Below are 27,696 nucleotides of genomic sequence, written 5' to 3'. Positions count from 1 at the left end.
AAAATATGGCTGCGCCGGACCACCTGACCACAGAAGGCGGGGCTTAGCAGCAGCCTGCAGGCCCCGCCCTCCAGGCCCCGCCCATCTCCTCTCGCGGGGCCGCGCGGGTTGTGAGGTGTCTGAGGCCGGCGCCTGCGCAGTTGCCCGCGGCGCGCGGGGCGGAGGCTTTATAACCACTTCGTAGCGGCTGGTCGGCTTCTGTCTCCGGGAGGGCTGCCCAGGCGGCGGTGGCGGCGGCGGCGGCCGGGGCGCCGGCTGGGAGGGGGCGCTGAGGCGGGAGCTACGGCGGCGCTGGGCGCCCCTGGCTCCTCAGCCTCTGCGGGCCATGGGCTCCGAGAAGGACTCCGAGTCGCCGCGCTCCACCTCGCTCCATGCGGCCGCCCCCGACCCTAAGTGCCGCAGCGGCGGCCGGCGCCGGCGCCTCACCTTCCACAGCGTCTTCTCCGCCTCGGCCCGCGGCCGCCGCGCCCGGACCAAGCCTCAGGCCGAACCGCCGCCCCCGGCCGCGCCGCCACCGCCGCCGCCGCCCGCTCCGGCCCCGGTTGAGGCTCAGGCCCCGCCGGTAGAAGCTCTGCCCTCGGAGCCCGCTGCCGAGGCTGAGGCGGAGGCCGTGGCTGCCGGGCCGGAGGAGGACGAGGCGGCGGAGGGTGGCGGCGCGGAGGAGGTGGAGTGCCCGCTGTGCCTGGTGCGCCTGCCGCCCGAGCGGGCCCCGCGCCTCCTCAGCTGCCCGCATCGCTCGTGCCGGGACTGCCTCCGCCACTACCTGCGCCTGGAGATCAGCGAGAGCCGCGTGCCCATCAGCTGCCCCGAGTGCAGCGAGCGGCTCAACCCACACGACATCCGTCTGCTGCTGGCCGACCCGCCGCTCATGCACAAGTACGAAGAGTTCATGCTGCGCCGGTACCTGGCCTCGGACCCCGACTGCCGCTGGTGTCCGGCCCCTGACTGCGGGTGAGCGCGGGGGCGTGGCCGCGGGGGGTCGTCCCGGGTGCAGCGGGTGTCACCCACCTTGAGGGAGGAGAGGATGGTGCCCAGCAGGAGGTAGAGGACGGACGATCCCGAGTAACCGACCCTCAGACCAGCCTTGCAACCGGTCTGATGGCACTCAGCACCCTATACCTACTTAGGAGCTTGAGGTGGTGGCTGAGCGCTAAGAGAAGGGAACTGTCCATTAAGTCAGAATATCCGGGTGAGCAGGGGTTTTTTGTTTTGTTTTGTTTTCTTTCTCTTTGCCCAGGTAGGGAGAGGTGTGTGTATGTGCGTGTTATCGTAATGATTGAGAAGGAATATTTGTTATAGGAGAGAGAATGAAAATGTCCTACTGAAGGGGCCGCGCTTCCGAGGGGTGTGTCCATATGGCTAGGGGCGCACTTAGCAGCAGCATTGCAGAAGGCGTGCTCTTCCACACAACCGCTGCTGAAAGTTGAGATGCAGATGATGAGAGAAGGCAGCTCACTAACAGCTCTAGGGGCACCCTGGGCACTGCGTGCTGTGCTAAGCCACTGGCAGGCACCTTGTGGTTCCTAACGTGCTGCCGAGGGCAAAGTCACAACAGACTTTTTGACCAGGAAAATCAATAGGGCTCAGAGGCGGTGCCTACCCAGAAGTTGATCTGGTGTGAGAAAATGTGTTTGCTTACCTTTTCAGTCTTGAAATCTGTATGACAGTCTTTTTAATGTTCTATGTATGCTTGATTTCAAAGGTCAGTGAGTTAAAATACTCTTTAGAGCAGGAATTACTGATTTCTCTGTCTGAAGCTTTCAGTGGAGGTCCTCCACCCCCTTTCTTTAAAACAAAACAAAAAACTTGGTTGTCTCTATCATTCCAATATGTGAATGGCCAAATGCAGCCAAGAAGGGGCTCTTCAGTGTGATGGGTAGTCAGACTGCCATTACCTGTTCTGTGACCTTGGACAGATTAATTATATTCTTGTGTGTCATGTTTTGGGGGCAGAAGATTCTCGGGCACTTGCAGCGCCTAGTGTAAAGGCAATGCTAGTAAAAAGGTATGTGAACCCTTGCTTCAAAGGATTTAAAGGCTTTTAATTGTAGCCTGTGTATCAAGGCTGAGCTGAGATTCCAGGATGCTGCCATTTGTCTCCCCTTCAGAAGGAACTGTGTACTCAGAAGTGCCAGACTTGTTGGGAAGTGGGTGTGTTTAACCTCACTGAGTTTCTAAATTACTCGGAGATGTGGTCAGAGGTACCCAGATGGCTTTCACTTTCTGTTTATCGAATACCAGGAAGGGCCTTGTGGCCACCTGAAAAGGTCTTCTTGTGTCTGGTGGTCTTACTGGCTTTTGAGAGGTTAATTTCTAGAATATTCAAGTTTTGCTGATACTCTTTTTAGTTTACTTTCTGAACCAAAGGGATATTAGTTTAGGAAAGCACTACCTGATTAATTGCATAATAGTGTATCAACTCCTTATTTAGAAATGAGAGTTTATTTGAATTTTAACAATGAAATGTGACTTCCCTGATCATCTTTTGGGGAAAGCTCCCCAATTTGTTTTTTAAAGTCAACCTGTATCTTCACTCACATCAGCATAAATGGACAGAAATTAATATGAAAGCTTGACAAGAAATATAAAGAAACCATTAGTGGTTTTTAGAGTTACTTGAGTTTTCTTAATTTAGCAGGAGTTAGGGAGGCTCATCCAGATTCTGAGTGTGTGTGTGGTTTTGAGTTTTGTTTTTGTTTGTTGTTTTGAGATTCTGTCATATTCTGTTTTAATTAGTCAGACTAACAATTATATATGCACACTTTTTTTGTCAGTATCTAGGTATTTAAAGAAAATAAAATTTAGGGAAAGAAAGCAAACCAGCACGGAGGTGCCTTTGTGCCAGGCATGCAGATTTTGATCTTCACAGCAATAGGAGATTGATTTGATAGTTTTATAAATGAGGAAACTGGCATTTCATGAAATTAAGTACTTTGTTCAGACTGATACGACAACAACAAACTGGTAGGCAGTGAAGCAAACCAGTGTTGGAATAGACTTACTTCCAAAGCCAATAATATTTTTCAACTCAAGTATTGGCTTGTCATCACAGTCCCCATTTTGGGCATGTTCTAGGAAGTGTGGCTTGGGAACAACACTGAGGCCCAGGGATGCTTGACTCCAGTTTCTCTTCCCATCCCTGTAGTTAATAGTCTTACCTGCTTTGTTTTTCTTATCTGACAGAAAAGCCTAATCCTGTCTTAAGACTTAAGAGGCTTAATTAATTAACTTTTATAAAGTGATTGTCAATGGAAGGTGGTTAGATACACAAAGAGTCCCTCGGGTAATTCATTTGCTTTCCAAATAATAGTCTGAGCTCCCCATGGACAGTTGTTCTGCCCCCTCTTCTTAAAGCCAGAAGAAAAATAGGCTCTGTGATGTGTGCGTGTGCGCGCTCGTGTGGTGTATCTGGGGGCCTGTGGAGACCAGAGGTCAGTTTTGGCTGGCTATTAAGGCCCAGGGTGCCTCCTGTCTCTGCCTTCCCCAGCAACTCTTAAGAAAGTGCTACAACTTCTGACATTTTTTTTGGTTTTGAGACTGGGTTTCTCTGTGTAGCCCTGGCTGTCCCAGAACTCACTCTATAGCCCAGGCTGGCCTCACAGAGCTCTGCCTGCCTCAGCCACATAAGTATTGTGATTAAAAGTGTGGCCTTCCATGCCTAGCTACAGCCTCTTATTTTGCTTTGTTGATGACCTTGAACTCTAATCCACCTACCTCTACCTGCTGAGTGATGAGCCTGCAGTCTGCCACTACTACCTGGGAATCAAATCTGGTGCTTTGTGGATGCCAGGCAAGCTTTCTGCCTGCTGAGTTATATTCCTAATCCTAATTTGGGTTTTCGGGCAGTCTTGCTTATTTAGCAAAGACTGTCTCAAAATCTTGATCCTCTTGTCTCCACCTCCCCAATGCTGGATTATATGTGTGCATTACCATGTGTAGATTTTTTTTTTCTTTTAGTGTTTGTCTTTCTTTTTTCCTTTCTTTTTTTAAATATCCTATTCTTCTGGGTCTGGCAAAAATCTTGTGTAAGCATTAGAAAAGAGGCCCTAAACCTCATTTATCTCTTCCTACACCTGACCATGTTTATTGCCCACAGCATCAGTCTTGGCAGCCAAATTGACCAAGTCTTCCCATGTATATATGTGTACATCTTCAGGCTAAGGGGCCATATAAGTGACCTCATATACTTATGATCATTTTACTACGACTAAATTAATGAGAACACCATAAATTAAGAAATTTCTTTTTTTAAGTTTTGTGGGTCAGAACAGAATTCTGATACTTTTTTTATCGTATGGCTTTATCAATGAGAGAACCAATTTCAGCAGAAAATAGACACGGTGTTATTTGATTTGCCAGATACTGTAGCAACAAGTGTAATCTTAAAATATACTTTCAAGTGAAATAAAATTAGCTTAAAATGCAAATAGCTTGCGTTTTTTGTAGTTCTTTGCAGTGAGTCTTCAAAGCATTATCTCAGTGACACAGTAAATTCACTTTGGCCACATGCAGATAGGTGGTGGAAGTAGAATTTTGTAGAGGAGAAACCAGTTCAAAGAAGTTTAAATGTGGAGTGAATGCTTCCTAGCTATTAAGTAGTGCAGTTGATCAATTACCCTTTTGAATCTCTGCCTAGGTGTGTCCTTTCAGAAACCCACAAATGTTATAACTGTATTGTTTTTCTCTCAGGTGTTCTATTGTCCATCTTTAATTTTCAGAATCTCTGGGAGGCTGAGGGGTGGGTAAAATAGTCAACAGAATTTCCTGTCACACAGGTCCTCAGAATAGAAGAAGCACTAAGGCTATCTTGACCTATGTGTTGCTGGTCCAGGCTCTGGCCTCTCATTGCTCCCTCCATTCCCTACAGAGTTGTACTTCCCACTGATCCCAACAGATGGTATCATAGGCCATTGGCCTTCCCACACTACTGGGCCTGTCCATTCATGTATAGTTCATTAACTTATATATAGTTCACTCACGTACAGTACATTCTTTAACTTATATATAGCACATTCCTGAGAGAGGCGCAAGCTCCCAGGATGAGAGATGCTTCACATTCAGTAAAGGATTTTTCTTTTGTTTGAGTCAGGGTTTCACGGTATATCCTTGTTAGCCTCGAACGTGCAGCAGTCCTCTTGCCTCTGATTCCTGAGCTCTGAGACTACATTTGTACACCATCATGCCCAACTAGGACCTTTCCTTCCCTGTCCTTCCTCAATTTCTTGCCACTGTTTTTGTTTGTTTTGTTTCGATGCTAGGCACAGAACTCATGGTCTCAGTACATGCTGGATAGGCATTTCTACCACTGAGCTACATCCCCACAGCCCTCACCCTTTTCTGTTAATCTGGCCCCTTACTTCCTGGTCTGCAGCTTTCCCCTGAGTCTTTCTCAGCCTCTATGTACAGTCGCCTTCCAGCTCAGTAATACCTCCTTCCCATGTCTGCCAAGGGCTTATTCTTCAGTGCCTAAAAATGCTCACTCGTTATCTATAAGTTCTGCGCATAAAAATCACTTACTTGCCGGGCAGTGGTGGCCCACACCTTTAATCCCAGCACTCGGGAGGCAGAGGTAGTGGATTTCTGAGTCCGAGGCCGCCTGGTCTACAGAGTGAGTTCTAGGACAGCCAGGGCTACACAGAGAAACCCTGTCTCAAAAAAACAAAAACAAAAAACAAAAAACCAAATCACTTACTTGCTTTACATGGTGACACATGGACCATGTTAGGCAAATAATTCTGAGACTCCAAAGAAAGGCAGAGACAGGATTACTGCAAATTTAAGGCTAGTCTTAAAGAAATTCATACCTGGCAGACAAAAAAGCAGATAAAGCGTTTAAAACCTGAGTGCAGTGAGCAATATTTGGAAGTATAAAAACAGGAGACAGCATCCTGAGGTTGGAGTCTGGCTCACTTGGCACATTATCATAGCAAGTTCACTGGCTACCTAAAACAATGCAGCAAGACCTTGTGAAAAATAAGACTTTACCTATTTAATCTGTTCTTATTTCAAGCTTCTTTATAGCTTCCAACTTTCCCATTATCTTTTTGATGGTTTTGCTTTGAACTTGGGTCTCCTTATGTAATGTAGCCCATGATGACCTCAGACATTGACCCTCTTGCTTTGGCCTCTCAAATGCTGGAATTACATGCATGTGACACTATACCCTACTAATTTCTACCAGTTTGGGGGTTTATTTTCTATATCAATGTTTTTCAAGGTGTGTTATAGATATTATTTTAAAATGTTGCTGGGCAGTGGTCGTGCACTCCTTTAATCCCAGCACTTGGGAGACAGAGGCAGGCGGATTTCTGAGTTCGAGGCCAGCATGGTCTACAGAGTGAGTTCCAGGACAGCCAGGGCTTATACAAAGAAACCCTGTCTCGAAAAATGATCAAATGTGATAGAGAAATATTAGTTGAAATAAACTAAAACAAATAGTTATTTTGTTTCTGTTTTTTGATTTGTTGTTATTGTTTTGTTTTTTAACTTCTTTGACTTTTTAAGATACGGTTTTATGTAGCCCAGACTGTCCTCTACCTTTCTATGGTGCTCAGGCTGACCTTGCATTCCTGATCCTGAATGCTGGGATTACATTGCACGACACCACATCATTAAGTATGTTTATATGTACTGTACATTTGCCAATGCTAATATGCCATATGGTGTATGATATAACTTGCCAAATTCAGAGTACCAAGGATTATACATGTCTCCAACCAGCCATGCTATCTTTAAGGCTTAACTATTTGCCATTTTCTTTGTTTTTGTTTGTTTGTTTTTGAGATAGGGTCTCCCTCTGTAGCTGTCTCTCAGTTGTCTTGGAACTTACTCTGTAGACCAGGATGACCCTAATTCACAGAGATCCACTTGCCTCTGCTTTGGGAGTGCTGCAGTTACAGGCATGTGCCACCACTATCTGGTTATTTGCCATTTTCTAAAGTCCTTTAATTGCTACCATTCTGGCTTGCCGTCTGTTAGGGTCTCAAACAGTGACTCTTTTGCTCAGAGTAGATTATAAAAACAGCTCCTGTGGAGTAGGCTACCCATATTCTGTGTCCTTGTCCCAGTCTCAGAAGGTCTCAGAAGAATGGGATGAGTAGGTGTGAGGAAAAGAGCAAAGAGCTGAGCAGCAGCGTTCTTACGGGAGCAGAGAGGAGGAGGGTGGGAAAGATAGACAGGTGATGACCCCTGGATGAGTATTTCAAAAAGGATGGACGATCAAAGATGGACAGTTGCCAATTGACAGATGGATTTTAGTTGTAACAATAAATACTAAGGAAACTCCTAAGTATCTTAAGTGTAAAAACATTAAGTTTTGCATAAAACTATCAAGAAAGACCTTAAAAAGGAGGTGGTATTTGATCACAGCATTTGAGTCTATGAGTAGAAATGCATACCTGGCTGCATAGTCTGTCTCAGTCAACTTCTAACCACATTACTGAGATCTTGAGTCTGAAAAGTAGTCTAAATCCAAGTTAATAGACACAGCTAAGCTGTATGAGTTGAGGACTGAGGGGTTTGAGGGTTTGAGTTCCTTGTTGTAACTTTTGGTTTTGCTTGCTTTTTCTTTTGGTTCTGGACATTGAACCCAGATGTCTAGATGTGCTATAAGCAAGTACCCTACCACTGAGCCACACTCTTTGCTCCAGCCCTCTTCTCCCTTCCCCTTCTCCATTTGATCTTATGTGTATCTCACACTGCTCTTAAATTCACCCTCCTCCTGTCTCAGTGTTGAGTGCTAGTGCTGTGTCTCCTCTCTCTCTCTCTCTCTCTCTCTCTCTCTCTCTCTCTCTCTCTCTCTCTCTCGTTGAAAGAACTTAAGCAACAGAGTAACCCCAGGATAGAATACCTTCTAAAATGAATAGTGAGTTGGTGTAAGAAATAGGAAGTCCAGGTGTGGAGACCTTTACAGTTGTCTGGTTGAGGAGTGGGTTATGAAGTGGAACAAGAAAAAGGAACTAGTAAGGGCATGGCTTTTCTAACCCCTTTTATTCTTTTTTTGGTTTTTGGTTTTTTTTCCCATTTTATTTATTTTTAATGTATTTTTTTAATTAGAAATTTTCTTCATTTACAGTTCAAATGCTATCCCAAAAGTCCCTGATACCCTTTCCCCACCCTGCTCTCCAACCCACCCATTCCCCGCTTCCTGGCCCTGGTATTCCCCTGTATTGGGGCATATAATCTTAGCAAAACCAAGGACCCCTCCTCCAGTGATAGCCGACTAGGCCACCTTCTGCTACATATGCAGCTCAGGGGGTACTGGTTAGTTCATATTGCTGTTCCTTCTATAGGGTTACAGACCCCTTCAGCTCTTTGGGTACTTTCTCTAGCTCCTCCATTGGGGGCCGTGTGTTCCATCCAATAGATGACACTGAGCATCTACTTCTATAGTTGTCAGGCACTGGCACAGCCTCACAAGAGTCAGCTATATCAGGGTCCTGTCGGCAAAATCTTGCTGGCATATGCAACTGTGTCTGCATTTGATGGTTGATTATGGTATGGATCCCTGGATGGGGCAGTCTCTGCATGATCGTTCCTTCCATCTCATCTCCAAACTTAGTCTCTGTAACTCCTTACATGGGTATATGGTTCCCCATTCTAAGGAGGGACCCCTTTTATTCTTATTTACTTATTTTATGTGTATGGGTGTCTTACCTGCATGTGTATATGTTCACCAAGTGCATGCTTGGTGCCTAAAGAGGTTAGAAGAGGCCATCAGATCCCCTAGAAGTAGATTGACATTTGGTTGTGAGCTACCATGTGAATGCTGGGAATCAAACGAGAGTCCTCTATGAGAGCAACAGGGCTCTTAACCACTGAGCCATCTCCCTAATCCCATGTCTATCTCCTTTAAAGAATCTTAGGGTCCATTTGTAAATGGATAGTATAAGACTTTAGAACTGGAAGTATAGACATATATAGGAACACATAATATAGAAACTACTGAAATCTGTGAGGCATAATTAAATTTATACTAATAGGATTTTTTTTTCCAGGCCTGAAATTAAGATAGCCTGCCACACTGATATTTCTGAAGATTTAACATAAAAGTTGTGTGAACTTGAGGGAGAGCATTCTGAGCTTGAGGCAGCATGTAACATTTTATACCCTACTTTAAGCTTCTAATTAGCAAATTTGAATCCTTGGTTAAACTAAACAGCAGAGTAGGAGAGAAGTTCCCTCTAGTATAGGACATACAAGAAAGGGAACAACATGGCCAGAATAGCTGGAGCACATGGATGAGGCTTTTAGTCCAGCTAGGGAAATTTTTCCCGTAATTAGAAGCTTTACCCTTAAGATGAATTTTTATAAAATTGCAGGATTAGATTATACTGCATAATATCTAAAAAAACCAACCATACATGGCTAGGATGAAAATGTGGCCAGGAGAAGAGCTAAAGTGCCCTAGGGAAACCCAAAGAACCACTGGAGCAAAAGGGGGTATTTGCTGTGTGGCCACCACAGGTATGCTGAGCAGAGGTCCAGTGTGCTGGGAGAGACAGGCACATACACAGGCTGTAATGTGCTGTTAAAACTGCACTGCACAAATAGGCCGTTATCAGCCTGGAGAGGTTAAGTACATTTTATAGAGAAGATGACATTTGAACTGCTCTTTTTTGGTTTTGGTTTTGGTTTCAAGACAGATTTTTCTCTGTGTAACAACAACCCTGGCTTTCCTAGAACTCACTTTGTAGACCCATCCAGCCTGGAACTCATGAGATCCACCTCCTCTGCCTCTCATTTGCTGGAATTAAAGGCTTGCACTACCACACCCAGCTTGAGCTGGTTTTTAAATGGCTATTTACCAGAAAGAAGAAAGGAAAGACATCTCTGGGCAGAAAAAAAGAGAGCAGGCAAAGGCCAGAAGTCCAGTGCATTATATGTTATGGCTTTCAGTGCAAAGTTATGAATGCAGTTTTAGAATGTTAAGCTATACCTGAAGGCAGCACACTGCTCTATCTCCATTAGAGGGAGAGAAGTAAGGCTTGGGGATATTTAAGTTCATCTGTGTCATGCAGTATGAATCAGCACAGAGTAGGTACCCAAAGCAGGAATTCTAAGTCTTCTGTCCTGAGTAAGTCTGTGTCATAGTGACAGACTGCCATAGAGTCATCAGGATTGGGGGTTATTTTACTTCCTTGGAACTAAATTCACCTCCTAAAGGTGGTTCCCGTTGTTTGCCTGCCAGTCTGTGGCCTGTCTGTGCTGCTTCGTTGTCATGCTTTGAAATTTGAGGACTGTCTGCTCACTGCCCAGTGAAAGGATGCCAAATCTGCCAAAATAAAGAAAAACGGAGTAATGTGAAATCTGAAGCTGCAGCACATGCTTTCACATTCCCGTCATATAGACCCAGAACAGGCAGAGAATGGAGCAGCCTGTGCCCAGGTTTGACAGTGAAGGAATTGGGGGAAGAAAAAGAAAGAAGAGGAGAAGAGAAGAGAAGAGAAGAGAAGAGAAGAGAAGAGAAGAGAAGAGAAGAGAAGAGAAGAGAAGAGAAGAGAAGAGAAGAGAAGAGAAGAGAAATGTTGAGGCAGGAGGACTTGGCTCCGTAGTGGAATATATGCTTACACAGTGCTAGGTCCAGTCCCTTACACACACACACACACACAGAGAGAGAGAGACAGAGACAGAGACAGAGGAGAGAGAGGAAACAAGCACTTGAATAATCATGTGATGGAGGAATGTGTTATAAAGTTTTAAGCCCCCTCCCCCCATTGGTACGCTTCTTACTTTATATCTTTAGAACTTGGCTAATTACTTTTAGAAGCCATCTGTACCTTTTCATTTCAGTTAACACAAAATAGCAAGCCAGTCACTTTTTTTCTGAGATGCATTGTTTAGTGGCTGTTTTTCCTGCTAGCTGGGGTAAATGGGCTCAGAACTTCTTCAGGAAGTGAATCATATTTACACGTTGATCTAGTCTCACTTTGTTCCTTCTGAGAATATTAAGGAAGCATATTATGTGACAGGAGATATATACATTGTCCTTTATATCTGTAGTATACTTTTTGGTTTTTCGAGATAGGGTTTCTCTGTGTATCCTTGGCTGTCCTGGAACTCACTTTGTAGACCAGGCTGGCCTCGAGCTCAGAAATCTACCTGCCTCTGCCTCCCAAGTGCTGGGATTAAAGACATGCGCCACCACGCCCAGCTGTAGTATACTTTTTAAATCAACCTGAGTATTTAAATTGCTATACTCAACATATATATTAATAAGAAAACTATAGGATAAATAAGGAAAGCTACAAGCATTTATTTAAGTTGTTTGAGGTCTTTGAATATTGGAGAAAGGTGTAAACTAGAGGACAGCAAAACACAGACAGCAAGAAACCAACAATCATTGATGTGTTTGAGGGCTAGTGAGATGGTGCAGCAGTTAAGAGCTCAGACTAGCCAGGCATAGTGGTGCACGCCTTTAATCCCAGCACTCAGGAGGCAGAGGCAGGCAAGTTTCTAAGTTTGAGGCCAGCCTAGTCTACAACATGAGTTCCAGGACAGCCAGAGCTACACAGAGAAACCCTGTCTCGAAAAAACCAAAAAAAAAAAAAAGAAAAAGAAAAGAAAAGAAAGAAAAGACTACTCTCCCAGAGGATCTGAGTTCAATTCCCAGCCCCTGTATCAGGTGATTTGCACGTCACCTGCCTGTAATTCCAACTCCAGGGGATCTGACAGCTCTGACCTCCACAGGCACCCACCTTTGTGTGTACATGCCCACACATCTAGTCATTTTTAAAAACTATATCTGTTTCTTTAAAGTACTTTTTAAAGTTAATTAATTTTACAGTGCCCGGGATTGAATTTAGGGTCTTGTACATATTAGGCAAATGCTGACCAACATCCCGGCCCTTTAATTTTAAGCAAACGCCCGCTTGTAAGAGCAATGTGAGCGATTCCTTGACAATGTTAAGAATTAATTTAAAATGTCAGTAGTTACTTGTGAGGGACTAACAGCACTTGTAAGGATGGTTGGTGCTAGTGCAGCCAGTCTGCAGAGCAGTGCATCTTTAACATACCTCAGCAGAGGGAGAGGAAGGCATGACTTTGCTGTGTTGGTGAAAGGTTTTAGTAGTAAGGTTTGGTAAGCTGTTAAGAAAGAACACAGTAGGCCCCCAATGGAGGAGCTAGAGAAAGTACTCAAGGAGCTAAAGGGATCTGCAATCCTATAGGTGGAGCAACAATATGAACTAACCAGTACCCCCTGGAGCTCGTGTCTCTAGCAGCATATGTAGCAGAAAATGGCCTAGTCGGCCATCAGTGGAAAGAGAGGCCCATTGGTCGTGCAAACTTTATATGCCTCAGTACAGGGGAACAACAGGGCCAAGAAGTGGGAGTGGATGGGTAGGGGAGTGGGTGGGGGAGTGTATGGGGGACTTTTGGGATAGCATTGGAAATGTAAATGAAATAAATACCCAATTTTTTTAAAAAAGTGAAAAAAAAATTGGGAGCTGTCAGTTGGTTAGGAATGTGGGCTTCTCTTCGAGAGGACCTATAATGACCTTAATTCCAGTTCCAGGGATCTGATGCCCTCTTCTGTCTTCCATGGGCACCAGGCATGCACATGGTGCACATGCATACATGCAGATAAAACACCCACCCATACATATAAAACGTTTTAAAAAGAAAAGAAAAGAAAAAAATAAAGAGCATTAAAAGGCACAGATTTAAATTAGAAAAAGAGAAAAGCTAAAAGCAAGGGGCTGAAGTAAAGGCTCAGCAGTTAGAGCATGTGCTGTTCTTGCACAGAACCCAAGGTCAGTTCCTGCTCCCATGCTGGGTAGTTCACAACTGCCTAGACTTCACTGCAGACACTCCAGTGTCGTCTTCTAGTCTCTGGGCACTGCTCGTATGCACATCCCCCCCCCCCCCCCCACACACACACACAGCATACATGTAATTAAAAATAAAAATAAATCTAGGGTCTGGAAAGATGGCTTAGTAATTAGGAGTACTTGTCTCCATAAGCCCCAGGATCAGTTCTCAGTACCCTCATTGGTGACTCACAGCTGCCTGATAGCTTCAGTTTTGGCATGATCCAATGCCCACTGTGGCCTCCTCAGGCACCAGACACATGCTTGGTGCACATATATAACATGCAGTCAAACCCTCAGACACATAAAATAGAAATAATAAATCTTTTAAAAGCAGAAAGAAAGAAAACCAAAAATGAGCTTTCAATAGACTCTGAGTCTGTGGAAAGCTATTGTTTCAAGCTGTGAGCAGACCAGTTCCACTATGGATCTTAACATGGAAGAGCATACGTGCTTGAGTTTGTGCTGGAGCTCTTTATTTTTACAACTGTTCTGACTTTTCATGTAAACAAGTTCAAGCCTCTCTAAATATAGCACACCATTGAAAGGAAATTGTTGTATACCCTGCTATTTATGAAGCTGCTGTGGTAAAGCACTCCTGAAACAGCTTAACCTGACTGAATACTTGCTAGCAATCCAGGCTGTTGTCAGGAAGTGAACTGTTTTTTCACAAGAAAGTAAGTACAGTTAGTTAGTGTACTTGGGGTGCATGTGTGTGTGTGTGTGTGTCTTTGTATCATATATAGTGGTACCAAACAGTATAAGCTCACCTCACTTTTATCTCTTTTTGCTTCCTTACCCAGTTATGCTGTTATTGCCTATGGCTGTGCCAGCTGCCCAAAGCTAACCTGTGAGAGGGAGGGCTGCCAGACTGAGTTCTGCTACCACTGCAAGCAGATATGGCATCCAAACCAGACCTGCGATATGGCCCGTCAGCAGAGGGCTCAGACTTTACGAGTTCGGACCAAGCACACTTCAGGTCTCAGTTACGGGCAAGAATCTGGACCAGGTATAAGCTGGCATTATCTCACTGTCTCATTGTTGGGTATCTATAATATAAGTCTTCAAAACTAAAAGCGATTGTCTTAGCCATGCACCCTTGAGATCAGCGAGCAGACATTTGATTCTTCTGAGGAGCTGGGACCACAGACACATTTTCTGGCTTGGTTGAACTTTTAATGATACACCTGCTGTGTTGCTGCTGCTGCTTTTTTTTTTTTTTTTTTTTTTTTTGGCCCACCTACCCCTCTATGTTGCTTCTTGCTGATCAAGATAGGTAGTTAATCCTAGCTATGTGACATTGGGATACAACAAGATGGAATTCTCAAGCTGCTGTCTTAATATGTGTCTCAGCTTGGAGAGCACTTTGGTTTTTTTCTCAAGGGGCAGAGAACCATTTAATTAGCGTTCAGTGTGTCCTGCTTGCCATCTAGCTTGAGTGCGTCACAGCTTTTGAAGTAGGGCACAGATTTGAGAGAAGGAGATAAATCCTAGTGTGAGTTAATGACTGTCCCTGAGGGGGAGGTCACAGACACTTTCCACCTCTGATTGTGTAGAACAATCTTTAAGGCATCAGCCTCTTTTAGATGTTCTTTGTCTTACTGATCTCATTTGAGCAAGTTAGTAGGAGAGAAATTATGCCATTTGCTTTTTCCAGCACAATATACTCTCTGGAATTGTCATTTGGGATAGTTTGTAAATTCCTGGGGAAATGACCTGCTGCATGCTATACAGTTACTCTGTTGATTTTGATTTTTAAATCAAAGATGCAGTTGTAGGGAGGGGACGGGGGAACCGCTGTCAAAACTTAAGCTGACCAGGCTGCAGAATTTTCTTGCTCTAATGGCCTGGCTTTAATCTGTCAGCCTTTGGCTAGTAGAAATTCCATTTGCCTTGGAACCTTTCTTCTGTCTTTCTGCTGGAGTCTCCCTGCCCAAATGTGACTTGAGTGCTATGTAAGATGCTGGTTATTGGAATTGGCAGCCTAACATGAAACGAGGTCCATTTTACACAAGTTCTTGTGTCTGGGTGTGCAGCTCAGGTGTTAGAATACCCACTTAGGATGGGTCTCCAGTACCACCCAGTCAGCCATGTGGCTGTGCCTGCAATCCCCATGCTTGGAAGCTAAATGCAGAGGGGTCCTAAATTCAGGAGCATCCTCAGCAGTTTCAAGCCATCCTGAGATAAATGAGACCCTGTCCCCAAAACAAACAAACAAACACAGCAAGAGTTGTAGATATAGTCAGCCTTCCAGTAAAGTATTACACAATGGGATCGTCAGGCAAAACCTCCTGACTGCCTTGTTCTCATTTCTTACATACACTCTTAGGAATAATACAGTCAGACTGAATTTAACAGGGGGTGTTTTATCTTTCCATCCCTACCTAGCAGATGACATCAAGCCATGCCCACGATGCAGTGCTTACATTATCAAGATGAATGATGGGAGCTGTAACCACATGACCTGTGCAGTGTGTGGCTGTGAATTCTGCTGGCTTTGCATGAAAGAGATCTCTGACTTGCATTACCTCAGGTAGGTGGGACACATATCCATTGCCTTGTCCTTCTCTGCTCTTGCTCAGTTAGGAAAAGGGATACCAAAGAGCCATGGTTGATGTCATTTACAGAAGGAGGAATCTGTAAGACACTCCTTTAAAGCACGCCTGGCGTTTTCTCCAGCAGTCTCGGTGACTGCCTTCCATTACCTTCCTTTCTCATCTGCTGCGTGCCTTTTAAGGCTTTCCATGACTGGTTTTAGTCGACCTTTTTTTTTTTTTTTTTTTTTTTACATATTTTCCTCAATTACATTTCCAATGCTATCCCAAAAGTCCCCCATTACCCCCCCCCTTAGTCGACCTTTCTAATCACTGCTGTTCCAGACAGTCTGAGCTGGCTTGTTGGCAGTGTCTCTTGCCTCCAGATTTGTTCACATTACCTCATTGTTCTCAGTGACCTTCTGACCACTTCAGCCTCCTTTCCTCCCCCTTTATCTCCTCGTTTCAGTTCTTGGTGGGCTTGTTTGGGTTTACTTACTTTTTTTTTTAAGATTTACTTATTTATTTTATGTATATGAGTACACTATCACTGTCTTCAGACACACCAGAAAAGGGCATCAGATCCCATTACAGATGGTTGTGAGCCACCATGTGGTTGCTGGGAATTGAACTCAGGACCTCTGGTAGAGCAGTCAGTGCTCTTAACCGCTGAGCCATCTCTCCAGCCCCTACTTACTTATTCTTTAAAGTTCTTTCTTTTGTGTGTGTATACACTTGTGTGCATCACCCATACATGTAGCAGTCAGAGGACAGCCAGCTTGTGAGAGTCAGTCCTTCGCCTCTACCACATGACCAGGCGGTGAACCTAAGTCGTCATGCTTACACTGAGTTGTCTTGCCACCCCTTGTCCCCTTTTTCTGGGACAGGATCTCACTGTGTAGCTCTGGCCTAGAACTACCTGTGTAGACCAGGCCTCACTCAGAGATCTGTCTGTTTCTGCCTCCTGTTTAAAGGTGCACACCACTATGCTTGGCCTTTGATTGGTTTCTGAAATGAGTTTCTGAATTGGTTTCTAAGTTGACTCAGCTTCCCCATGGTCATAAACATGTGCCGCTAGGCTTGGTCTACAGAGCTCCTGCTTATCCTTGAAAAACACCTTAAGTGCACCTCATCTGCCAGGCTTCTCGTTTCTGCTGTGCTCTCACTGCCATTCCTGTATCACTTGCTGTAAGTGTTGCTACTTCTAGGTACTTCACGGTCATGTCGGATCTCATTAACTGATCTTTTTACAGTTCCTCCAGCCAGTAAGTTTCTAAAGAATTGAGTGAATATTACATTATTACTCTAAAGAAGTTAACATTTATGGACATTATTGTGTAGCATTCATTGTGAAATGAGACATCTCATTCCAGTTGAGTGAAAATTTAAAAGCCTCTATGTAACAGACACTGACTAGAGACACAGGACCAAATAAGACAGGATTTCTACTTGGAATAATACTGCTAGACTTACGGAGTAGAGAAGGTAGCACAAAGGGAATGAGGTAGAAGAATCAGACACAGAAGGGCTAAGGTTAAAGTCACCACTCTCAGTAACAAACTCATAGGGAAGACATGATGAGTCTCTTTCCCCAAGAATGTGGTTTGTGTTAGGTAAGGAGGGATATGTGCCATGAAACTCCAGAAACTTCATGAGCTGCAGGACACAGCACATTGGGTGGGATGTCAAGTACAGACCTGTGCGGGATCTCAGGTAGTGCTGGTCAGGGCGATCAGGTCAGCGTAGGTAGTGTGTCAGACAAGAAAGGAAAGAATGTCAGTTTTGGAGGTCTGCCTTCACCAAAAAACCTGAGACGCCCAGAACCCCTTGTCCTTTGCTTCCCCCTTGGCTAAGAGATCTGTTTTCTGTTGCCTCCTGTCACTTAGTCACTCTTACTGAAAAGATGGTTGTTGTTCCTATCAAGCCTCTGGCCACAGCAGCTGTGTTTGTGATGCTGCCATTAACGTGAGCATGTTTCCTCTATAGTCCCTCTGGCTGTACATTCTGGGGCAAGAAGCCATGGAGCCGCAAAAAGAAAATTCTTTGGCAGTTGGGCACATTGATCGGTGCTCCGGTGGGGATCTCACTCATTGCTGGCATTGCAATTCCCGCCATGGTCATCGGCATCCCTGTATACGTGGGGAGGAAGGTAAGACATGCCTTCCTAGGCCTGCTCCAGCTTTGGCTTTGTTGGCAATAGTTTGAAAGGAAATTTCAGGGCTGCGTGAAAGCCAGCTGGTTTGTAGATAAAAATAACTTTAATTTCTTAAATGGATTTTTATAAGCCCCCATGAGGTCTGAAAGTTCTTATTAACATCCTGGGCCTGGTTTGTCTCAGTGACTTTAAGGTGAAATTCCCTTGAGCTACGTTTTCTTTTCTTGGATTAACTTTTCCTGCATTCATTTCTATTTTCCAGGTCTGGGTTAGGTTAAAATTTGAGAAAGATCCCTCTTTGGGTGGAGGGTATGTTTTAATATAGCTTGCAAGCAAGCATTTGTCCTTTTTTTCCCTGGCAAAATACTGATGTCCTGACCTGCTGACCTGGATTTTCTTTTTATTCTTAGATTCACAGCAGGTACGAGGGAAGGAAAACCTCCAAGCACAAGAGGAATTTGGCCATCACAGGAGGAGTGACCTTGTCAGTCATTGCATCCCCAGTAATTGCTGCTGTTAGTGTTGGTAAGCGAGCTGTTGGCCTCCAGCTCCTCTGTTAGCTTATGGAGCAGGTCAGCCAGCAGGCCAGGTGCTTACGGTGGAGACACTACGTTCTGTGCTGACTTCACTTTGCTAGTTATCTTTTTTTCTTTTTTCTTTCTTTCATTTTTAAAGATTTATTTTACGTATGTGAGTACACTGTAGCTGTACAGATGGTTGTGACCCTTCATGTGGTTGTTGGGAATTTAATTTTTAGGACCTCTGCTTGCTCCGGTCGGCCCTGTTTACTCAGTCCCTGACTGCTCTGGCCCAAAGATTTATTTATTATTATACATACTCACCAGAAGAGGGTGTCAGAACTCATTACCGGTGGTTGTGAGCCACCACGTGGTTCCTGGGATTTGAACTCAGGACCTTTGGAAGAGCAGTTAGTGCTCTTACCCACTGAGCTATGTCACCAGCCTGCTAGATAACTTTCTGTGTGTTCACATATATGGCATGGAGGCAGAGGCACTTGTGAATGCAAGAGTGCTGTTGGAAGCAGAGGCCAGCCTCAGGGGCCATTCTCAGGAGCCATCCACCTAGCTTTTAAAGCAGGACAGGGTCTCTTACAGACCAGGATCCTGCCAAATGGATGAGAGTGGCTAGCCCGGAGGCTGAGAGGATTGGACCGACCTGTGTCTGCCTTTCCAGCTCCAGATTATAACTGTGCGCCAGCACTCCTGTTGTCTGTTGTTTTTGCATGGCATTGAAATCGTGTCCTCATGCCTGCAAGGTAAGCAGTTTACCAACTGAGCCATTTCCCCAGCCTAGAGGTTCATCTTAGTAGACACTGTTAACTATGATGGTTTTTCAGCTACACTGCATTATCAGGGTGTGTCTCAGACTAGGGCCTACAACTCAGTCTATTACACAGGAAAGGTCGCACTAATGAAAACTAAACACTACACTTTTACTTTTCTTCCTTTTCTTCTATTTATTTATTTATTTTTGGTTTTTTCGTGACAGGGTTTCTCTGTGTAGCCCTGGCTGTCCTGGAACTCACTCTTGTCGACCAGGCTGGCCTCGAACTCAGAAATCCGCCTGCCTCTGCCTCCCGAGTGCTGGGATTAAAGGCGTGTGCCACCATGCCCGGCTCTTTTTTTTTTTAATGTACTTATTTTATTTATTTGAGTACACAGTTGCTGTCCTCAGACACACCAGACTCATCAGATCCCATTACAGATGGTTGTGTGCATCCATGTGGTTGCTGGGACTTGAACTCAGGACCTCTGGAAGAGCAGTCAGTGCTCTTAACTTCTAAGCCATCTCTCCAGCCCCCTCTTCTATTTATTTGTTAAAGGATTCACTCACACACAAACACTTATTTTCTATTAATGCCTCACAGTATCTTGGGAGGTATGAGAATTTATTTTAGAAAAATTTAGCCTAGCGTGGTGATGCCCTCCTGTAATCCTAGCATTCAGGAGGTGAAAGAGGATGATTAGGAGTTCAAAGCCACCCTCAGCATGTCAAGACCAAACTGAGCTACGTGAAAGAAACCCTATCTCAAACACAAAAGTAAGAAAGGAAAGATTAATTGGAAACCAACATTTCATGAGTTTTATCATTTGTCAGCAGTGGTTCTGGGTGTCTCATATGTAATCTATTAAGATTTCACAAGTGCCACAAAGTCAGCATAATTAGAAATATAAAGGGGCAGTCTATGTGGATGGAGCTAAGGTCAAGTCACTGGGACATGAATCCAGGCAGACTTCTTGCTTGCTTGTTTGCTTGTTTTTCAATTTATCTTTATGTGCATTGTTTGTCTGATTGCATGTGTCTGTTTGAGGGTATCAGATCCCCTGGAACTGGAGTAACGAAACAGTTGTGAGCTGCCGTGTGGGTGATGGGAATTGATCCCAAGTCCTCTCTCTAGAAGAGCAACCAGTGCTCCTAACTGACTGCTGATTGACCTTTCCAGCCCCAAATCAAGACAGTCTTCCTTCTTAACATGTAACAACTGAGCTACTCTGCACCTACAGCAGTGTGATTGGAGAATTCAGTCTGAGGAACCCTCAAATCACAATCCCCACAGCCATTCGTCCAGTGTCTATTTTTATGTGTATGTTTTATCTGATGTATATCTGCACACACTTGTATACCTGCTGCCCTGGAGGACAGGATGTCATTGGATCCCCTGGTACCGGAGTCAGACAATTGTGAGCTGCCATGGGTGCTGGGAATCAAACCTGGGTCCGTGCTTTTAACCACTGAGTAATCTCTCCAGCCTTTAGCCTTGATTCTTGATTAATTCTCAGTTTAGCACTTCACCAATGAAGGGGGTGGTATAAAGTCAACAGACGTTGGATGCGTTGGATTCTACATGTATATTTTCTTTATCACTGGGAGGGTTCTATGAACAGACAGCCAAAGGACTGAAGCCAAGACATCCAGACTTTTGTGACTGTCTGCTCCTGTGTTATACCAGACAGACAGCCTCTTCAGATGGCCATGTTTGTCTTTGGCCCTAGTGGCTTGCTTGTGCCCAATCTGGGAGGGAGAACCAGGACAATTGCCTGTTGACCTGATGACATGTTTCCATCTCTTTCCCCAGGTATTGGTGTCCCCATTATGCTGGCGTATGTTTATGGGGTTGTGCCCATTTCTCTCTGCCGTGGAGGTGGCTGTGGAGTTAGCACAGCCAATGGAAAGGGGGTAAAAATTGAGTTTGATGAAGATGATGGTCCAATCACAGGTAAAGGAAGGACTTTTATTTCCATTTGAATCTATGGAACAAAAGATAAAAGTCAGTAGAATTGAGCACATATTTACAGAGATTGTCATTGGATTTCTTTGGATAATGAGCTTTGTGGGGGGTAAAGTATTTTTAGCCTTTCATTTCTTGGTTCCAGAATTATTAGGTTAATTCCTCTGGTACTTGCCTATGTATGGCAGGTATGAGGCAGTAGGACTTCAAGTAACTGGAGTGTGCTGGCGGGGTGGTGATAAGAAAGCTCTGCGTCTGTGCCTTACTCCATCAGTTTCGGAGGACTTTATACTTTATCTTGCTTGCTTTTTACAGCAGCTCTCTGATGAGGGAGGCCGGGGCTATCATCCCCATCTCAGTGGGAACTGCTTTAGCTTGTATTTTAGTAGCAAGGGCTTCTGCAGACCTGAGATGAGAGCAAATCTTGTGACTCCTGCTTGAACACTGTCTTCACCTACTTGCAACACAGGTGGTTTTGATGCTTTGCAGCAGAAGCTGCACTCGAGCTAATCAGATGTTAAGTAAAGGGGCCTGGGAGCACTTCCCTATAATCCTAGCATTGGGGATGGGGAGGCAGAGGAGGTCATGTGTTCAAAGCCAGTCTGGGCCACAGGGAGACCCTGACTCAAAGTAAAAAGAGAAATACGAGTGAGGCATAATTGCTCACATCTTTAATCCTAGCACTGATATCCAAGGCCAGCTGGGCTAAGTACTAAATTCAAGACAGCCTAGACTATAGAATGAGACCCTGTCTCATAATTTTTTTTTTTTTTTAAATCTACTAAGGTAGATAAAAATAGCTGCTGTAGCCAGGCAGTGGTGGCTCACACCTTTAATCCCAGCACTCAGGAGACAGAGGCAGGCGGATTTCTGAGTTCCAGGACAGCCTGGTCTACAAAGTGAGTTCCAGGACAGCCAGGACTACACAGAGAAACCCTGTCTCGGAAATCAACAAAACAAAACAAAATAGATGCTGTAGACTTATACAGAAATAATAGTGGGCTTGCAGTTAAAATGTGGTGTGACTTATTTGATCCTGAGTAGTCATTTAATTTCAAATTCTTATTTCCTCATTTGAAATAAGGGCTCCTAATCACTCACTAAGCTACTGAGAAGCTTAAGTGCAGATGTTAGCAGTCTGGTTCTGTTGTCTCACACAGTCGCTGCTTGTTAAGTGAAATTGTAGTACTTTTCAGCATGAAAATCCTCCACTCTGAAGAGTCTCTTCAGGAAAATGCCTTCCAGACTCTTTGTATGTTGTTTCAAATGGAGGTGTCTGGTTCTACCCATAGTGGCAGATGCCTGGCGAGCCCTCAAGAACCCCAGCATTGGAGAAAGCAGCATTGAGGGCCTGACTAGTGTACTGAGTACCAGCGGAAGCCCTACAGATGGACTCAGTGTCATGCAGGGACCATACAGCGAGACAGCCAGCTTTGCTGCCCTCTCAGGGGGCACACTGAGTGGTGGTATTCTCTCCAGCGGCAAGGGAAAGTACAGCCGGTAAGTAGAGAGCTGGTCTGTAATAGGCATTGGAATTATTTGTAAGAGGACACACCGAGCCACGTCTCTATACCAGGGAGATGCCACTTTGATTTAAGCATCAGTGGTATTTTATTTTTCAAAGTTCACAAATTCTTTGCATCATAGTGACTTCCACTTAAAGAATAATGTTGACTTTAGGTCTTGCTGCTTCATTCTGCTGCCTGCTCTAGGAAGCAAGAAGAGCAGAAGGCAGGCGCTCTGTTAGGCTTGTTGTTGGCTTTATGCTGTGTCACGTTGACTCTGGTACTGCACTCTTCATGACCCACTTATTCCCACTGGATAGAGTAGGAAAATCAGTTCTGTGAATTTGTGTTAAGAGTACAGAAAACCTTGTCAGTAAAAATAACTGATGTACTTGCATTTTGCTGATGTGACCTACTGTAACGCCATAGTTATTCATATTTACATATACATATTCAAAGGTGCACAGCTGGCATTAGAGGAGAAGCAGTTAGTTGAGTTCAGTGGGGAAGAGCAGCCTCGTGGAGCACAGCAGAGCAGGAGGTGAGGGAGACACAGAGCATTGTCTCAGGTACCTGGAGGGATCCAGCTGATCCGTGACTGACGGGCAGCAGCCTCCACTGAGTTCATGTGCTATGGAGAACATGGAGGAGGCTGTAGGAAGGCCCCAGAGAGGACACCGCCTCACAGAGGTCCTGGGAGGTTAGGGCAAGACCAGATGGCGACTTGGCTGCAAAAAAGATGCAGTGGCAGATGGCGAGTGGACTAGATCTTCACCTTGGTGTCCTTCGTTCGCCTGGAAACCTCTTAAAATAGACTCTAGGAGCATATCTCCAGAATGAATGACTTAGGCTGTCCTGGGATGGGACCCGAGGGTGGTCTATGTTTAGAGAAGACTCCCCAGATGATTCTAGTGTAGCCGATGGCATGAACCAGCCTCTGGCAGCCACCAAGGAGGTGGCCTGGTAGGTTCTGAGAAAGGCTTTGCCCACTGAGTGTGTGGCAGAGCTGAAGCTGGAACCCCCCAGTTGCCCTCATTTCCTAGTGTTGGGCAGAGACACAGGCAGCGGGATGGAGCTGCTGCTGACCTAGCTGCATCTTCTGACTAGTGTCCCTTGTTAACGGCTCCTGCCCCCACATGCTAGAGTATTCACTGCTGTGCTCTCTTAAAGCCAACTCCCCTTGAATGAGCCACAGACATAGTTGGAGCGTGACTTGCTGAGACTGCAGTGCAGCCGGCAGCTGCTGCATCCAGTGAAAGCCGATCCTTTATGGGAAGTGAATGAGTCAAATGGGCTGGACTGCGAAACCCATTATGAAGAAATACTGAAGTGCAGAACAAAATGGTGCTGAGCCAGAAAGGAAGCAGTTAGGGGTTCCCAGCCTTGAAACCCTATTAGGAAAGTGCTGTTGATGAGGGAGGAGGTTGGCTCCTTTATGCCCTTCATTCTCGCAGCCTGGAGGTTACCTGGTTACTAAGTGTTTGAGTTCTTCCTCTGTGTCCAAGGTAGAAAGGGCAGAGTGGGAATGAGTTGTGAACTCTTCCTTCCAGGGCCTCACAGAGCAGTGGAGAGAGGTGTGGAAGTTGGTGCAGAAGAGGGTTGGGCACTCAGCTGGAGGTGCCTGCTGGGTGCTGGAAGAGAGTAAGAGGAAATGGTAGTCCTTTGTTGTTAAAGACCTAGCATAAGTTTTTCAGGCAGAGAAAGAGAAACTTTTGAGACAGCATAGCATCCACAAAGCCAGGGAGGTACAGAATGAAAACTCAGGGGTTGTGATGCTGGAATTAGGGTAAGAAAAGGAACCTAAGCCGCTAGCAGGTCAGAAAGGCCTCAGATGTCCGTAGGCAGGAAGGGAGCCAAGAATTAAGGGATTTTAGGAGGTTGGGTCTTGGCCTGTGTCGACACTGCTTTGGAAAGTTGCTTGACTGGAATTTAGGGGCTGCTGTGTTGATTTTTTTAGTCAAGGGCTTATGTTAAAGGGACAGAAAGGAGGGGACAATTTCACTTGATATGTAAGAGAGGAACTATGTGGGCATGTATTTGAACTGTTTGGCAGTTGGAGGTGATCCAACAGATTATCACAGTAATGGAAGAGGTGTGTGCCAGGAAACAAACCGTCAGAACCCTGCTTCTCCTGTTAACTTGCACATCCCCTCTTTACACAGGTTAGAAGTTCAAGCCGATGTCCAAAAGGAAATTTTCCCCAAAGACACAGCCAGTCTTGGTGCAATTAGCGACAGCGCAAGCACTCGTGCTATGGCCGGTTCCATAATCAGTTCCTACAACCCGCAGGACAGGTACGAGCAGGCAGAGCCCGGACAGCTGTATTCATTGGGTAATAGGTCCTTATCGCTCCCTTCCTCAGCTCAGGGCCCTGGGTGCCATCTAGTGGAGATGTGGAGTGCTTCTGAATCCATTGTGCTGGAGTGTTCATCTCTTAATTCTTGTTAGCCTTTGACTTTCCTCCCTCCCTCCTTTCTTCCCTCACCATCTCTCTTCCCACCTCTTCCTTCTTTTGTCTAGCTGTTGTAACAGTGGAATTATTCAAATGGAGTTTAAAGAGCTAGACTGATGTTAGCTAGGGCCTGGGTCTAGATCTCCTCTCCATTCCACTGCAGGAGGAATGAATAGCTTCTGACTGTGATGCAGTCATAACAAGCTGCCAGCTTGCTCTCACATTTCTATTAAAAGTAAGATAGGATGAGGTACTTAGTTGAATTCTGGAAGCTATTTATTTGTGTGTTAGTTTGTTGTAAATGAGTATGCATATATGTATACTTACATGCCAGAAGAGGGCATCAGATCCCATTACAGATGGTTGTGAGCCACCATGTAGTTGCTGGAAATTGAACTCAAGATCTCTGAAAGAGCAGCCAGTGCTCTTAACTGCTTAGCCATCTCTCCAGTCCCTCTGGAAGCTCTTTTTAGATGTTTTAAGGAGAGCAAGCATGAGTGTGTGTGTGTGTGTGTGTGTGTGTAAAAAGGAAAAGTGAGAAGTGAGCTCTGGTCTTCGTGGACCCACCTCTTCTAACTACTTAAGCCAAAACCCAGAAACTATTTTAGGAGCAGATATAATATAATATAACCTATGCGTGACTCTCAGCACAGTGAATTTTGTTCCCACAGAGAGTGCAACAATATGGAAATCCAAGTGGACATTGAAGCCAAACCAAGTCACTATCAGTTGGTGAGTGGCAGCAGCACAGAGGACTCGCTCCATGTCCATGCTCAGGTGGCAGAAAAGGAAGAAGAGGGTAGTGGTGCTGGTGGTGGCAGCGGTGGCAGTGAAGACGATCCCCCTTACAAACACCAAAGCTGTGAACAGAAAGACTGCCTGGCCAGCAAGGCTTGGGACATCAGCCTGGCCCAGCCTGAGAGCATCCGCAGTGACCTGGAGAGCTCTGACACGCAGTCAGATGACGTGCCAGACATCACCTCAGATGAGTGTGGCTCGCCCCGCTCCCATGCTGCAGCCTGCCCCTCCACCCCTCAAGTCCACGGTGCACCGAGCCCAAGTGCCCACAAGAACCTCGCTGCTCCAGCTGAGGGCCAGACTGTCTTGAAGCCAGAAGAGTCTGACGTGGAATGAAGGCCCCTGCTCTGAGAAGCACACTTGTTGTAACTGCATCTTTTGGAATCTTTTTTGGGGGAGGGTGGGGATTTATGTATTTTGTTTCAAAGATTCTCTGGTCAGGGTTCCCCCAGGGAAGTTCTGAGAAATTTACAATTTCTTACCAGATAAAAAATGAAATTTGCCTCTAGTATCCCTCCCCCATCCTCTCATTTTTAGTTTTAATTTATTGGCTAAACTGATGTTGGCAATCTGTGAGGTGTGTCAAAGAATGTACATATGTATGTGTGTATATTGTATGTATGCTAACATTATTGATGACACATTTTAATAAAGAATTCTGTCATAACTGACCTCATGTCACTGTCCTTGGCTTGGGTAGTCCTGCAGAGCCAAGTGTTTATTGGAAGAGTAGTCTGTCTGTCTCTCTGTCTGTCTGAGAGGCCTGCAGTTTTCTAACCCCAGGGAAGAAGGGATTTACTCCCTCCAGCTGCAGTGGAGTCACTTGTAGAGCAGCTTCTCCTCCCATACAGGAAGCCAAGGCAGGCTCCTGTAGACGGGAGTCGGGCTGAGTCTGCGATAGCGAGGAGACTGAGTTGCACCTTTTTTGCCCTCAAGAGGCAATTCTGCAGTTTTCCTGTCAGAGGCAGATTCATACTCAGCACACTCTAGTCAGTGTTCAGGGGCAGAGTCTGGGGAGAGGGCCTGGTGACCCTGCAGGGCTACAAGTTAGGAAGCCGAGTATTCTTCCTTCTCCAACGGGGGCTGAAACCCAGAACCTTGTGCATACTGTGTAGCTCTTCTACCCCTGCCTGAGCTGCATCTCAGCCTAGGAGCCAATCCTATGGGAGCAAGAGCTGTTTCTGCAAGATCCCAGGCGATAGCATAGGTGTTGGCTGTGCTCTCAGATACACGCTCCCTGCCACAGAAGCCATGCTCAGGTTTGCCAGCCTAGAGAAAGGCTGAGAAATGCGGCCTCCAGGGAAAGCAGAGGGCAGGCATGCCGCCCAAGTCTCCCTTGAGCAGGTTAGCAGGAGTGAGCTGTTAGTAGCAAGAATCTGGGCACTGTCAAGAATAAGGTCCTTGGGCTGGAGGGGGTGTTCAGCAGAGGCATGCTTGGCTAACGTGGACAAGGCCCGGGGTTCAATCCCTGGAACCATAAAGTAATAATAGTAATGATAATAAATAATGTCTTTAGGAATGAAAGCTCATACAAGGAACTGCAGAGCGAGAGATTCAATGTCAGATTCTAGATCTGACTGTCAGTTAACTTTCCTATGCCCCCATTTTGCCCAATCCTTAAACCAGAATCAGGCAACTTGTTGATCGCCTTAGCACTGGGCCCAGGGGAAGAGCTGAGTGCATCATTGTCTGAGGACCAGCTGCCTTTCTGTTTCTATTCACAGGTTTACCTGCTGCCTTGTGCAGTAAAGGATGGGGCGTCCAGACAGCAGCCACTGTGGAAGATCTTACTTCTCAGGCTCCACAGGCCACCTTGCATTTCCTTGCACATTGGAACAGGAAATGCTGTTAATGGACTTGGCGTCTCATTAAGAAAGTGTCCTAGAGATGTCCCAGTGCGACTAAAGGAACCTGTTGGGGGAAAAGGCAGACAGTTTGGAGACCCCTGAAATGCAAACAACCCTCTCGAGATTTGCAATTCTTCTAAAGCCTCATCAAAAAAGCACTTAACTTGGATAAAGTCAAAGGCAGTCTGTCAGAATGCGTGGTCTAGAGTCAAACCTGTAGTCTTGGGGTTTTTTTTGTTTGTTTGTTTGTTTTGGTTTTTCGAGACAGGGTTTCTCTGTATAGCCCTGGCTGTCCTGGAACTCACTTTGTAGACCAGGCTGGTCTTGAACTCAGAAATCCACCTGC

At 45.4% G+C, this 27,696-nt stretch overlaps 1 protein-coding gene across 3 annotated transcripts; it reads left to right on the top strand.

The window, feature by feature from the left end:
* Positions 1–161: 161 nt before the first annotated feature.
* Rnf19b (ring finger protein 19B) lies at positions 162–27,563 on the top strand. 3 transcript variants are annotated; one of them, XM_021159390.3, is made up of 10 exons: positions 162–951; positions 13,613–13,818; positions 15,198–15,342; positions 17,330–17,492; positions 17,909–18,023; positions 20,596–20,736; positions 22,041–22,248; positions 24,416–24,547; positions 25,377–25,868; positions 27,228–27,563. In XM_021159390.3, the coding sequence occupies exons 1-9, from the start codon at positions 326–328 to the stop codon at positions 25,837–25,839; spliced, it is 2,199 nt and encodes a 732-aa protein (XP_021015049.1). In that variant the 5' UTR covers positions 162–325; the 3' UTR covers positions 25,840–25,868; positions 27,228–27,563. The 3 variants fall into 3 exon arrangements, with proteins under 3 accessions (XP_021015049.1, XP_021015048.1, XP_021015050.1); XM_021159389.3 differs by lacking the exon at positions 27,228–27,563 and having other exon boundaries at positions 25,377–26,174; XM_021159391.3 differs by lacking the exon at positions 27,228–27,563 and having other exon boundaries at positions 164–951; positions 15,201–15,342; positions 25,377–26,174.
* Positions 27,564–27,696: the final 133 nt, after the last annotated feature.

The sequence above is a fragment of the Mus caroli genome, unplaced genomic scaffold, assembly GCF_978045245.1.
Source record: "Mus caroli unplaced genomic scaffold, Mus_caroli_1 scaffold_6, whole genome shotgun sequence".
NCBI classification, from domain to species: domain Eukaryota; kingdom Metazoa; phylum Chordata; class Mammalia; order Rodentia; family Muridae; genus Mus; species Mus caroli.
This window is presented reverse-complemented; position numbering and strand designations above follow the sequence as displayed.